The 14,360-nt window shown below is 53.0% G+C and overlaps 1 protein-coding gene across 3 annotated transcripts; it reads left to right on the top strand.

The window, feature by feature from the left end:
* Window positions 1-435: 435 nt before the first annotated feature.
* Window positions 436-10,781, top strand: DLK1 (delta like non-canonical Notch ligand 1). 3 transcript variants are annotated; one of them, XM_084792646.1, is made up of 6 exons: window positions 436-718; window positions 1,988-2,051; window positions 2,524-2,654; window positions 5,250-5,391; window positions 6,804-7,083; window positions 7,309-10,781. In XM_084792646.1, the coding sequence occupies exons 1-6, from the start codon at window positions 652-654 to the stop codon at window positions 7,549-7,551; spliced, it is 927 nt and encodes a 308-aa protein (XP_084648772.1). In that variant the 5' UTR covers window positions 436-651; the 3' UTR covers window positions 7,552-10,781. The 3 variants fall into 3 exon arrangements, with proteins under 3 accessions (XP_084648772.1, XP_084648770.1, XP_084648771.1); XM_084792644.1 differs by having other exon boundaries at window positions 6,804-10,781; XM_084792645.1 differs by lacking the exon at window positions 436-718 and adding an exon at window positions 861-994 and having other exon boundaries at window positions 6,804-10,781.
* The last annotated feature ends 3,579 nt before the right edge of the window (window positions 10,782-14,360 follow it).

Below are 14,360 nucleotides of genomic sequence, written 5' to 3'. Positions count from 1 at the left end.
GTGGTCGTTTTCGTGTGTGCATCTATGATCATGTGCATCTTCCACATCTTCGTGGTGTGCGTTTGGGTCCTTCTGGGCTTCTGACTCTCGCGCCATGCGTGCGCGGGACACCAGCCCTAAGTGTCTTACTATGTCTATGAGCGTTTTGTATTCTGAGTGCGTGCTAGGGCTTTCGCCCTCCCCGGCTTGGTTCCTGCGACTTGCGCTAAGCGGGCCTATGCGAGCGCCGCCGCCTCCGCCTCCGCCGCGTGCTGTCCTGTGTGCGGACCGCGTGCCCATCGTGCGCAGGTACCCGTCTAGCCAAGAGTGCGCCCGAGTGCGCAAGCCGCTTCCGGGCGCCTTGGCGCTGGGGGGCGGCCCCGCCAGGGGGTGGGTCACCGGGACTGGCCGGCGCCTGCCCCGTGCGCGCGAGGCGTGGGCGTGGGCGGGTGCCTTGGGGGGGGGTCGACAGTACGAAAAGGCGGCGCGCGGGCCGCAGCGGCAGCTCCTCGGCAGCCGCACTTAGCAGCGTGCGCCCCGGTGCAACCCTGGCTTTCCCGCCTCTGGACGCCCGTGCCCCCTTCATCGTTCGCAACCAGAAGCCCAGTGCAGCCCCCGGAGCACCCTCTGCACCGCCTCCGCTCCCCGGACCGCGACCCAGGCCGCCCCGAGATGACCGCGACCGGAGCCCTCCTGCGCGTCCTCTTGCTCCTGCTGGCTTTCGGCCACAGCACCTATGGTGAGCCCCCCTGGCGGCTTGGCTCGCGCCCCCTCTGGGGAAGCCTGCGACGCCCCGCCGACCACCCCACACTCCCGTCCCGTGCGCCCCAAGTCCCGCCCGTCCCGCCTACCCTAAGCCCTGCACTGTGCCCGCCTCACCATCTCTGCGCCACTCTTGTGCGCAGAGACCAGTCCTGGGGTTCATGGGTTTGCGGGAGGTTGGAGGGCCCTAGCTCCTTCTCGCCTGGCAGAAGTGGCGTTCGGAGGGGTGCCGTTTTGCGCGCGGATTGAGGAGGTATGGAAAAAGGAGGCTGAACTGGGAGGTATTCTATTTAAGGGGGAAAAACCGCTCTGAGGTGGAACTTTGGGGGTATCTGTCACGGCGTATGTGCTTAGGAACAGGTTTGGGGGGCTTTGAGGGTGACTTTGCAGTCGTAGCCCCCAATTTCCAACAGGAGCACAGCTGGAGCCCCTCCTGCGTGGCGCGTTTCTCTAGGTGAGGGGGCTGCGACACTTCTGTCTGCAGCGGCCATCTGTCTCTGGCAGCGAGAGAGTTGCCCCCTTCCCGCAGCGACCCCAGCCCCCACTGCGCCAGTGGTTGTCTGTGGGGAGGGGGCGAGGGGCTGTCTGGAAATCCCCGAGAGCTGGTGGAGTAAACGCATACAGTAGGTGTCTATTAAAGTGGCAGAATCCCTAAAGAGCATCGGAATCTTAAAGGCCCTGCAGAGCTATTGCGTAGTTCTTTTTATGTGGCCAGCGTTGGGTAAGAGAAACAGGGAGACGGGGCGCGGAGGTAGGATTTGGTTGGCTGCTTTAACTAAGGGTTAATCTTGGGGGAAAATCTAGTTGCTTTACCTGTGAGCAGGCAGGTGGGCTTCTCTGGGCTTATCCAGAGACCTTAAAATCTCCCCTTTAGGTCACTTTGCTATGGAGAGGACTTGACTCAATGCCCAGGGGTCAAAGGCTACTTCTTCATTGTCTCCCATTCCCACTTTTATGGGTCTGGGGGTTACTATTTTCTCTGGGGAGAAAGGTGTCTGCTTTGCATTTTGAGAAGCAGGGGTGCGCTGTGCTTATCCCATAGCTAGGAACACGCAGGATTGTTTTCCTGGGTAGGTTGAGCCACAGACAAGACGTTTCCACTGTGTGCCAGGCTGGAAGAACCCAAAAGGGTCTTTGGTCCCCTCTACTGAGGGGCAGGGAGCCATTTGAGAGAAAACTGACTTTGTAGTATCCTCCAGGCCTTGTGGGGTAAATTGTGTTCCTCCCCCCCCCCTTTTTTTCTCAGGGGCTGAATGTGACCCAGCCTGCAACCCCCAAAATGGATTCTGCGAGGATGACAATGTTTGCAGGTAATGGAGTAAGCTATTTGGGGGGCTATGGTGGGGTCCTGTGGAGTCTTGGAGTCAGGCTGAAAAGAGGGGGTACTTTGCCACAGAACTGCGTCACATCTTCTTGCTTCTGCAGAAAACGGGTGGGGGGGGCAGGAGAAGAGGGGGATCAGGAGAAGAGGAGGATCAGGAGAAGAGGGGGATCAGGAGAAGAGGGGGATCAGGAGAATTTCTTGCAGGGTGAGGCCACTGCAGGTCACTGCACAAAATGTGGTTCTTGTGGGGGTCTGGAAGACCCCTGTGTTTCTGCCCATGAGCACCTTCTCTGAGTTTTCCATTCAGGTGGCTGCAGTTTGCTTCAGGGACCCACTGGCCTGGGATCTACAAAGACCACCAAGAGTTCTTCATCCAGCAGAAGACAGCCTGAGCTCTTTGGACCTCTGCGCCCCTCATGCCCCTCATGTGTCCCCGTCTTTCTCCTTTGTTCATACAGGTGCCAGCCCGGCTGGGAGGGCCCCCAGTGTGACCAGTGCATGACCTCCCCCGGCTGTGCTAATGGAGTCTGCAAGGAACCCGGAGACTGCATCTGCAAGGATGGCTGGGATGGAGAGCTCTGCGACATAGGTGGGCACTGACCTTAGCCCACCCTCACCCTTTTCCTGTCCCTCCCCTCCCCGCTCTCCCTCCCTCACCTTGACCTATACTGCAGAACCCCTAAGGCTATTTGTAGTATGTGGTCTATAGTGTATACACACTTCCTGCTGGGCCTCAAATGCCCCCCTTAAATGTAGAGACTGTATTTTGGTCACCTCAGCACTGCAGGTTCCCAGGATTGGGGGGCATATGGGGGGGGGAGCACTGGGAAACTAACTGTGGAATTAAGAGTCATAAAGTAAAGCACAGCATGCTTAGGGTGCCTGCACCACAGACTGGGGCTGCTTGCACAGGTTGCCAGAGCTAAGAGATTGGGAGAGTTCCATGTGTGGGGCTGGAGAGGTGATTCTCAGGGCTCAAACATCAATAAAAGGGAGCCAACAAACTAATAGGGGAGGGGTGGCTGGTGCTGGGTGGGGAGGGATGGGGGTGAGCTGCAAGGGAGGACAGGGTTTGGGGGGAGCCACTCAGGTGTTGCAGGAGTTTGGTGGTGGGGAGAGGCTGAGAAAGGGTTAAAGTGTAGATTGGAGTTATCTGTTGTTTTCATTAATTCACGGGATCTTTGAAAATTGACAGCTGCATTGTTGTGGGACCATTTTCATTTTGCTAACCCAGTCCCCAAAGCCTAGGCAAACTGAAGTCCTGGGAAATAAGGGGTACATGCCCCTCCCTACAGAGGTGATAGTCCAGCAGGAAGGCAGATGGGTAGACGCCCCAGGAGCTGTCTCAACATTGGCAGTGACAAATAGGGAAACTGAGGGTCAGAGAAGTAGAGGGGCCTCAGAACCCCCAAATGGCCTGTGGCCCCCCTCTCCCCAGTGGTGATTTGGTGGATGGGGGGGAAGGTTTTCGTTGCAGCTGACTCATGCCCCTTGCAGCTGCAGCAGCTACCGCTACTCTGACTTGTTAGGCGGGAGGGTGGGGGGGATGTTGCTGGAAAACAAAACAAAAATTAAAACAAAAAACAAAAAACACTGATCAGGGTTAGGCTTCTAGTCTGGAGCACTCGCTTCTCCATAGCTGAACCTGAAACGGTTCTACAGACAGAATTCTCCTTACGGGTCCCTCAGCACGCCTAGCCCCTCACCGCTGGATTCACAATGGTTGTCTGGGTGGAAATAGTGGGGGTCGAGGGTCGTCCCAGGGGGGAAATAGCTCCTGCTTAGGGTAATTGCTGGCGCACTCCCTTTCTGCCTGCATGGCCACAGCTGCAGTTCAAGCAGAGAGGACCCCTCAGTTCTCCACTTGCAGCAGCAGCTGATCCACCCCTATCTTTGGGGTCGGGTGCTCTGGAGAGTTGGTATTTAGGGGGGATAAGCAGGCATAATCTGGAGGGGGTGGTCACCATATCTTTATGTTAAATTCAAGATACCAAGTGGCAAAAGAGCAGGGCCCAGAGCCCCCCTGCAGAGACGCTTCCCACTAATGTTATCCTGGCGGCTATCCCGGGAAAATAAAACCTCTTTATGTTTCCTTGCACCACGCAGGGCTCCCCTCAGGCAGAGAGCCCACCAACATGGTGTCCAGGCTTTTCCACGTTGATAGACACTGGTCTCCCCTCCATCACGGTGCAAGGCTCTTTGAAAAAGGAGAGAAAAATCGCCATGTGCGGCCTTAGTACTGGGAACTGCTCTCGCTTGCAGTCTCTCTGGCCATCCCTGGCTTTTCTACATCTCCAAATGACAGAAAAACCCTCAGGGATCAGCAGAGAGAGCTTCTCCCTCTATATGGAGGGAAACTGAGTCAGAGCAGGAAGGAGCTGAATTCTGCGAGGCAGCAGGCTGGAGCTGCTTACAAAGAATCCTTTCCTGGCCCTGCCGCGGGAAGCTGGGGTCTCCACAGTCAGAGAACCCTTGCCCAAAGCTCCTTTGTTCAGTTCATCCCTAATGAAGAGAGCCTGACAGGGGGTGTTGAAACTCAGTGGCGATGCAGCAGTGTTCATGGAAGCCCCACACGGACAGGAGAGCGTTCAATAGTTCTAATTTTGCTGCCTTCAAAAGATGCGGCCTTTTTTTTTTATCCTAGGACCCCTTTAGTTCAGAACCTGAGACCAGAAGGACCACCGGGTGGGGAGGCAGTGCTGGGGCTAAATTAGACTTCTTGTTTCCCCGATGGGGGACTTTGATGGGAAAGTATGAAGAGATAGTGCTTTCCACCCCCCCCACCCCCCACTAAGAGTCAGGGCTGCACTGGCTCCCAAGCTCACAGAGACCTCTTTCCTTAAATGTAAGAAGATGGCTCCCTGTTTCATGGAGGACAAAGCCTTCTGCCTGCAATGAAGGTCAAGTTGCCTCATGGCAAGGGTGCCAGGAAAGGGTGCAGCTAGCTGCTCATCTGGTTACCCATGGCCTTGGCTTTCTTAGTACTGACCTTACAGTTCAGCTTCCTGACCCTCAGCACTTCAGGACTTTGGGGGAAATCCCTGCACCCTCACACTTCAAACCCCACTTGGAAACCACGAGCTGAGCCATTTAGGGTTCCTGTTCCCACGGCTTCTGGAAAGGAAGCTAAGCACCATTTGGTGTTTTGTTTTGTTTTTTTGTTTTTTGTTTTTGTGTTTCCCAGATGTGAGGGCTTGCACCTCAGCCCCCTGCGCCAACAATGGAACCTGCGTGGACCTGGAGAAAGGCCAGTACGAATGCGCCTGCATCTCTGGGTTCACTGGAAAGGACTGCCAACACAAAGCTGGACCCTGCGTGATCAATGGGTAAATAGTCTGATCTCCCTCTGTGAGTCCTGCCTTTTGCCCCCAGGACCCTTTCAGCTTAACCCATAGGACCTGTAGCCTGATTAAAAAAAAAAAAAAAAAAAAAGAAGTGCTCCAGGCAACCTGTGCCCCCTCCCACATCTGCTCCGATGGGGTGGGGGTGGGGTGGTTTATGGAGGAATGTGTCATTTCCATAATAATTTTTTTTCAAATGGCCCCCAAAGGCTATTTCCCAAGCTCCTGATACCGGTGAATGACGGCAGATTGAGACTGGAGGACAGAGATGCCAAGCTGTATAATTGTCTAAAGGCAACGAAATTAGAGATCAGAGTTCAGCAGGGCCAGGCTGTGAAACCCCCGCTTACCATATTGTAGGAGGCAGTTTAGGGCATTGCAACTATATTTTCTGGGATGTCTAAGGAGATTGGAGGAGACGGGAAGGGGCACTTGTATTAGCTGGCTCTAGTGGGGGAGAGCCTCTGGGGCTTCAGTTCAAAAGCTTTGACCGCTCAGGAACACAGGGGTCTAAAGATCTGTATTTAGCGGGGACACTGAAGGTGATGACCACTGAACTCCACTGCTGTTTGCTGGCAAGGGGGGTGGGGAAGCACAGAGTAAGACCTTTCAGAACTTGTTTGGTTCTAATAGACTTGAGCTAGTCTGTCAAAATAGAGCCCTCAGGATGTTTTCAGAGCCCCGTTCCTCTCTGCAGCCCTCAGGCCTGGAGCTGCAATGCTGATTCCTTGTGTGTGTCAGGGAGGGGGTGCTTTCCTTTCCCCCGGAGTTTTGGCATTTGTCAGACGACAAAGGGCTAGCTCATTTAAAAGCACTTACATTAAATGCTCCGTGCACGCTCTGCTTTGAGCAAACAGCTTCAGTTTGCAAGCTGCACTTGGGTGAATGGGCCACTAGCAAACAGTTTGCCACAGACACCACTTCTGCCAGCGTAGATACAACCCTTATTTCTTTCAGTTAGAGTCCCCAAGGGTTTCTCTCACAATTGTCCACTCCACTAGAAATAAAAAGAATAAAGGGGAAAGGGGGGGGTGTGACATGGCGTAGGGAACACAGACTGGAGCCCTAGCAGTAGATCTCATCCAAGGGGATGAACCACTGAAAGGCCTTATTCCAAACCTGGCTGCCTCTCCCAGCCTCAGTTTCCCCATCTGCCTTGTGACTAACAATCAGATAAGAGGTGGGGGACTGCATGGGAGGTCATTTCTGTTTTGGTTTAACATAGTGACACAGCATGAGATGTGGATCCAACAGAAGGTTCAGAGAAAGGAGCTTTGCCTCTGTCCCCTGCCTCTAACTGCTCTGTCCTAGCCCATCTCCCGCGCCACCCCCACCCCACCCCACCCCCCCCCCCGCCACCCCCCTCAGGGCCCTTTACCCTGTTCTTTGTGTTGCAGGTCTCCCTGCCAGCATGGGGGCGCCTGTGTGGATGATGAGGGCCAAGCCTCGCATGCTTCCTGCCTGTGCCCCCCTGGCTTCTCCGGCAACTTCTGTGAGATCGTGACCAACAGCTGCACCCCTAACCCATGCGAGAACGATGGCGTCTGCACCGACATCGGGGGCGACTTCCGTTGCCGCTGCCCAGCTGGCTTCGTCGACAAGACCTGCAGCCGCCCGGTGAGCAACTGCGCCAGCGGCCCGTGCCTGAACGGGGGCACCTGCCTCCAGCACACCCAGGTGAGCTACGAGTGTCTGTGCAAGCCCCCGTTCATGGGTCCCACGTGCGGGAAGAAGCGCGGGGCCGGCCCCGTGCAGGTCACCCACCTGCCCAGTGGCTACGGGCTCACCTACCGCCTGACCCCCGGGGTGCACGAGCTGCCAGTCCAGCAGCCCAAGCACCGCATCCTGAAGGTGTCCATGAAAGAGCTCAGCAAGAATACCCCTCTCCTCACCGAGGGACAGGCCATCTGCTTCACCATCCTGGGGGTGCTCACCAGCCTGGTGGTGCTGGGCACCGTGGCCATCGTCTTCCTCAACAAGTGCGAGGCCTGGGTGTCCAACCTGCGCTACAACCACATGCTGCGCAAGAAGAAGAACCTGCTGCTGCAGTACAATAGTGGTGAGGAGCTGGCGGTCAACATCATCTTCCCAGAGAAGATCGACATGACCACCTTCAGCAAGGAGGCTGGCGATGAGGAGATCTAAGCAGCGTTCCCCCCCCCTCCCCCAAGGCCCCTCTATATTACCGGGGTTCCCCTGCAGAGCTCACTCTATGCGGTCTGTGCTTCTCTTTGTGGTGGAGCTTGCTATCTTTTGTGTGGAATCTAGTGAACGCTGTGCTTACATATGTTGTCTTTGTGCTGCTGTGTGACATGCTGCCATGCTCTCTTAAGAATTCTCTTTCTCCCTTTTAATGCATGATAATGAATAATGAATAATAATAATAATAATAAGAATTTCATCTCTAAATGAGTTAAAGAAATAAGTATGTTATTCTAAACTCTTATCAGATATCAAATATAAAATCAAAAAGACCAAAAAAAAACATGGCAACAGAACCAGGACTTGGCGCTGAGGTCCCTCTCCCATAGGTGGGTTGGGGGGTGTCAGCCGTTAGGTCCTCGTGAAACCACAAGAGTCCTGTGCTTGACCACTCACTGTGAAAAGGGCTAAACTCTTTCGTTCGTTAATTCTCACACGCCACCTTGACTCGCACTCACATCCAGTCTTACACCGCAACCCTTAGATCTTTCCAACTGATTTGTGACTTTGCAGTGTGTAGTGGCTGTGTGACCGGCAGAGAGAGACCCCCCCATGGTTGGCTGTTAGCAGAGAGAGGTTGGGACCTAGTACCAGCCCTGCTGCTCACTCGCTGTGTGACCCTTGGCGAGAGACCCCCATTCCCAACCCTGGGCCACCTCCACACCCCTTCTCTTGAGGGAGGGGTGCAAACACCCAAACACCAAGGTAACTCTCTAGCTTCCAAATTCAGAATTAGGAACGAGGGATACATACCAAAACACTTCCTGACTCCAAGAGTAGGATCTGATGGAGACTTGGTCTCATCCTGGGATCCGAAAGGTTTTGGCCTATCCTGGCTGTACACTTGATATTGATGTCGATCCCAGTAGCGTTTCTCAAAATGGGGAGCCTCCCGGCTCATGTCCAGTTTGGGAACAATTGGCCCCTTTAGGTCAAACTGTGCCATTTGGAGTTGCCTCTTGAGCAGCCCACTCCCCACCTGAGCCCCGCCCCGGCCCTGTGCCCCCCACCCCCAGACTCCACCCCATGCCTGCCTCTCACCCTGTAGAGATGTGCTTTCAGACTTAAGTGTACCTTGAACCACAAGTGCCCCCCCTGGCAAAAGCTGAGCGAGCAACACAGCCCTCACCAAGGGTTTCACAGGCTTTAGTGGAAACTGCTGCTTGTGGAGTGTTTTCTTGTTCTGTGGTGTAAGTGGGATAGTAGCTGTCCGTCCACAGCCATGGATGTACCTTCGTGTGGCGGAGGTAAGGACCTCAGATCCCAAAAGGCCTAGCCAGCTTCTTAATTACAAATTAGGAATTTTTTTTTAAAAGAGCATCTATCTTTTTTTTTTTCAAAACAAAGCAAACTTTTTTTAAAAAAAAGAAAGTAGAGAGAAATGGGGGAAAACCCTGTGTAGCTTCCCAGCTCTTGTCTGGGATCTGGCTGCTATACAGTCCTTGGGTCCCAGTTCGGAATATTTTGCTTCTTAGGTTATTTGGGTAGGGACCTACGCTCTAAGCTTTAAGTGTAAGCCATGTTTACCTTGCTCTGCGTACTTGCTTACAAGTCATTGTCACCATTATCTGCTACCCGTTCAAGTCATAATCACAGCACACACTCACTACTTCATGGTCATCATCCATCGGTCATGTGCGCCACCGTCGTCACACATTATCGACCCCGTCACCCCTCCAACCTCTACCCCAGGTTCATTTCACCCAGAGCCCTGATTCAAAGAATCCCTTCCTAGCCATTAGTCATTCACCATCTTCAGCCCAAACCCTCCCAGTCCCACCCTGAAATCCCTCCCCATTTTGCCCCACCCTCATCCTGGTGAGGGTTGTATCCCAGCTCCCAAAATCCCCACCCCTCCCACCATCCCTGCTGCCTAGCCCCTCCTTATCCCATAATTCCTGACCTCCCTCCCTGCCTCCCTCCCTTCCTCCCTCCCTCCCTCCCTCCCTCCCTTCCTCCCTGCCTGCCTCCCTGCCTCCCTGCCTCCCTCCCTCCCTCCCTCCCTCCCTTCCTCCCTGCCTCCCTGCCTCCCTCCCTCCCTCCCTCCCTCCCTCCCTGCCTCCCTGCCTCCCTCCCTCCCTCCCTTCCTCCCTGCCTGCCTCCCTGCCTCCCTCCCTCCCTCCCTCCCTGCCTCCCTCCCTCCCTTCCTCCCTCCAGGTACCCACTCCTGCCTCCAGTCTCCCCGTCCTGAGGCCAACCAACCCTATCAGTTCATCATCTCATCTCATTTTTTAGTTCATTTTAAGAAATAAAAATATAAAAAAGATTTTTAAAAAAAATTGTTGGCATGTGCCAGGTGGGTGTCTGGTACCCCGCCTGGCCTCTCTCAGCGTGAGACCTTGACCGAGTCTGCTAACAATTCTGTTCCTCAGTTTCCCCAATTTGAAATTCTACAATTGGACACTTCACTCCACTTTTTCGTTTTTGACCTCCATGTTGTGGAGAGCAGCCGTGTCCCCTATGACAAAAAGGGATTTGGTTGTTCTCCTAGCAACTCCTCATCCATCCAAAGCATTCAATCATCCACCATTCATCCAGTCAGGGAGTGTTTCCATGCACCTGCAGAGTGTAAGGCAGTGAGCATTCTCAGAGCTATGGGCTGTGCAGGCTGAGGGGCATAGTCTGGGAAGGGAGCAGACATACCTGTGTCCCCCAGGAAGCCAAGCACAGTGCAGGTTTTAAAAGACCCCGTGGGAACTGGATGGTCCTGAGCAGGCGCCTCCCTCAGAGTGCCACCATCTCACCTTCCCACGTGACAAAAGATCAAGAAACCAGCACCGATGAGACCGCCCTGCGCAAATTCCACGGCATCCACCTGCCACACAACAGGAGCAGCACTCGCAGCCTCACCATGGTCTTCACGTCCGCAGAAATGGTGGCTTCACCAGATCTGCTGAGAGTGTCAGATCTCTGACTGCCCATCCACATCTCATGTGTTTGGTGTAGTGCAGATTTTGCAACGGGTGGAGAAGCTGAAAGATAAGCTGTCTGGGACATGTTCACTGATTCGGTACCAAATTAACAGTGGCGATAATTCTGTAACCAAAATGTTAATGAAATGTCCATCATGACGCTCTTTCTAGCTTCCCCCATTTTTGACAGGCAAGTCCAGACGCAATGCAAAGAAATAACAACAACCTTGTTTTTTGGGAAATAAAGGAACAAGGGCTTTACTTGTGTTTGCTGTTTATTTACTACTCGGCGGTTACACTAACCCCTCCCAGTGATGGCATTAAACATAGGCCAGGGGTACTGGGGGCTCCGCTTTGACTCAAGTCCAGCTCTTTCAGTGTAGCCTGGTGCCACAGGATGAACGGGGGTGGGGTGGGGAGGAGCCTTGAAACCTGGGGGTTTCCTAACCATGAAGGTCCTGAGACCACCACCAGGGCATGGGGGACCTGTCTGTATCTAACTCCCTAAGGTGTGGCTGCCCATGGGAGGTGTGGAAGGATCTGGCACATGAGATTCCCAGGCCCAAGAGATTCACACATGAGGAGCTAGCTCTTCCCCCACACCAAACTTGGACCCAAAGCTCTATGGAGCCCTGCATGGACTTCCCAGGGTTAATAGAGGGTGGCTTCTAAGGGGAGAGAAAACAGAGGTTAAGGGATAGCCAGCAAGGGCAACTTGGACCATGTTACGTGTGTAGGCTTCTTTTATCCTCCTAACTCAGTCTCTGTATGCAGTACCATACGTAGTATGTAGTATGTAGTATGTAGTATGTAGTATGTAGCAGGCAGTATCTGCTCCTCCTCTAGTCCCAGGGCACCAATAGCCAAGCATCAAATCAGTGTGTGAACCCCTCTGAATGCCCCACCCTGGAGGCCTACCTGACACTTACAGCCTTGGGAGCCTCCATCTACTTCCTGCTGCCCCCCCCCCCCCAGTGATCCTTGGTCTGATATCCATCTCCAGCGCTTCCCATGACCTGCTCTTCCTGCCCAGCTGCCCAGCTGCCCAGGCCCAGAACCTGCTGTCTCTGGGGTTCACCTCCCCGGACTGCCCATCCTCTCACCTCCTTTTGGCCTCCTTCTCTGTCCCTTAGAGGCCAAGGCCAGTTCATTTTCCTCTATGCTTCTCTCATGTTTCTGCCATGGCTCATCTCCCTCTGAACACAAATGAAGGGGAGTGCACACAGCGGGGCTAAGGGGACATAAGACCGTGCACACGGACACTGTTCTAAACGCCATAGGGAAACGGCATGCTCCTGTGGAGTTAGGAACATAAAAGCATCTTCATGGGGGATACATATTTTTCTATCAGAATATTAACACACAAAGTCTTCAACATAAACCAGTGAGCGAATGAGGTCATCTGACCCAGGAATTCCAGCACCCAACACTTTGAAGGAATGAGAAATCTCCAGATTAGGATGGTGGAGTAAAGAAAAGAAACAGACCCCTCAGTCAAAAGCATTTCCTGGAAAGGCAGTTCTAAGCCAGTGTTAGAGGGGAGGTCCAATGGCCCTGGAGGCCCAGGGTTTGGAATGCTCAGAGGGTCTGGACCAGGAAGACTGCGAGATGCACTCACTCTGGATGCACAGCAGTAGGGGCAGCAGTGGAAATCCCCCAGGGCTAAAGTTAGGCTCCAGAGGTCTTTGTGCTAGAGGCTGGGTCCGACTGGTACTACTGAGAAGGAGGTGGAGTTTTTAAGAGATGAGGCTAAGTGAGAGGTCTTCGGGTCATTGTACCCTTGATAGGGATTTGGGGCCTGCACCTCTTCCTCTTTGTCTCTATTTTGTTTTCTACCTGTGAAGTTGGTGTTTGGCTTTGCAACGAGTTCCCTCAGGATGTACCACCAAGAGCCCAAGAGGGTTGGGGGGGTGGGGTGGGCAAAACTAAACCTTTGCCACATCGTAACTTCATTACCCTAGGTGCTTGTTAGAGCTGTGTACACCTCATCACACCTGGGCAGGCAGATGAGCATTGCCGAAAGGGAGACAAGAGGATGGTGGGGATCGTGGGAGCAGAGCTTGTGGTCAGGAGCCAGTCCATGTCCCCAGCCCAGAGCTGCCTGCTGGACCTTTTGGGTTGGGAGCCTGGCTCCGTTCCTAGGACACCTATGAAGCCACACTGTGGGACTATGCTTGGCCATTTCACTGTCTCTCACCACTGAGGAAAGTCTCCCTGTCACCCCAGCTAAGACCCTGCTCAGAGAAAGGAGGAAGTGCAAGGAGGACTGTGCTCATGGAGGGTGTTTGCTTCACCATGCCCATGGCAAAAATGAAAACACAGGAGGTAACTCAGGAATTTGTGAAAAGGAGAGAAAAAAATTTTTTTTAAGGTCTGAGTGAGCTAGAAACAAGCAGAAAGCACACAGCCTCTTAGTACCATAAACAGCATGTCTTAAATTAATATTTATCATCTTACTACTCAGTATGACCAGTGGGATTTAAGGCTAGAGCTACACAGTGGATGATGGGTCCAGATTTGAATGTGGCTCCATGGCTTGGGTCACCTGACATCCTCAACTCATGCTACCTCCTCTTGTGTGAAAGAACACACAGTGAGGCTCCTACTGTGCTGCCGTTCCAGGAGTTTGAGCCAATATGACAAAGCAGAAAAATGCAAGCCAGAATCTGTGTGGTTCACAGATACACATGCAGGCAAAACACCTATGCACATACAGCTTTAAAAAAAATCAATAGATCCCAAAGGAAAAGAAAACAGGGAGATGTGCCTATCACTAAGGAGATTAAATGGCTGTCTTCCCCAAGCCCCAAAACTTCAAAAACAACTACAAGAAATAAGCCAGGAAGGGGCTGGGCACGTGACTTAGTTGGTAGAGAGCATTCCCAGCATGAACCAGGTTCTGGGTTTTGCCCCAAACCCTGTGTAAACTGGGTGTGGTGATGCACCCCTGCACTCCCAGCGCTGAGAACGTGGAGGCAGGAGATTGAGGAGCTGCTCAGTGAGTTGAGGCCTTCCCGGGTTACATGTTGTCTCAACAACAAGGACAGCAACAACAAAACAGCAACAAAAACTAGGGCTGACAAGATGGCTCAGCAGATAGAGACCCTTGCCACCAAACCTGATGACTTGAGTTTAATTCCCAGGACCCACATGGTCCTGGAAATGATCATGGGACAAAACCAACACCCACAAGTTATCTTCTGATCTCCACATGCTTCCTCTCCCTAAATTAAAAAAAATCATATAAAAATAAACAAACAACCGCTGGGTGGTGGTGGCGGCCCATGCCTTTAATCTCAGCACTAGGGAGGCAGAGGCAAGTGGATCCCTGTGAGTTCGAGACCAGCCTGGTCTACAATGCGAGTCCAGGACAGCCAAGGCTACACAGAGAAACCCTGTCTTGAAAAACTAAAAACAAAAAACAAAGCAAACAAAAAAACAAAATAAACAAAAGGCAAAGCAACAACAAAAGCCAAGAAAACTTCAAACAGACAAACAAATCATCACCACCAACAATAATAAAACAACAACCCAGAAATAGCTGAAAAAGTAATTAGACTGGGGGAATATATCCTTTGATAAAAGCAGTGATTCGAAGCTGGGCTGTGGTGACACACGCCTTTAATCCCAGCACTCAGGAGGCAGAGGCAGGCAGATCTCTGTGAGTTTGAGGCCAGCCTAGTCTACAAAGTGAATTTCAGGACAGGCAGGGCTACACAGAGAAACCCTGTCTTGAAAAAAACAACAAACAGAGCTGGAGGCAGAGGCAGGTGGATCTCTCTGAATTTAAGGCCAGCCTGGTCTACAGAGCAAGTTCTAGGACAGCCAGAGCTGTTACAC

This window comes from Acomys minous (assembly GCF_964271855.1).
Source record: "Acomys minous genome assembly, chromosome: 8".
Lineage (NCBI taxonomy): Eukaryota > Metazoa > Chordata > Mammalia > Rodentia > Muridae > Acomys > Acomys minous.
Note: the sequence above shows the minus strand (reverse complement) of the source record. Positions and strands in the feature narration are given on the sequence as shown.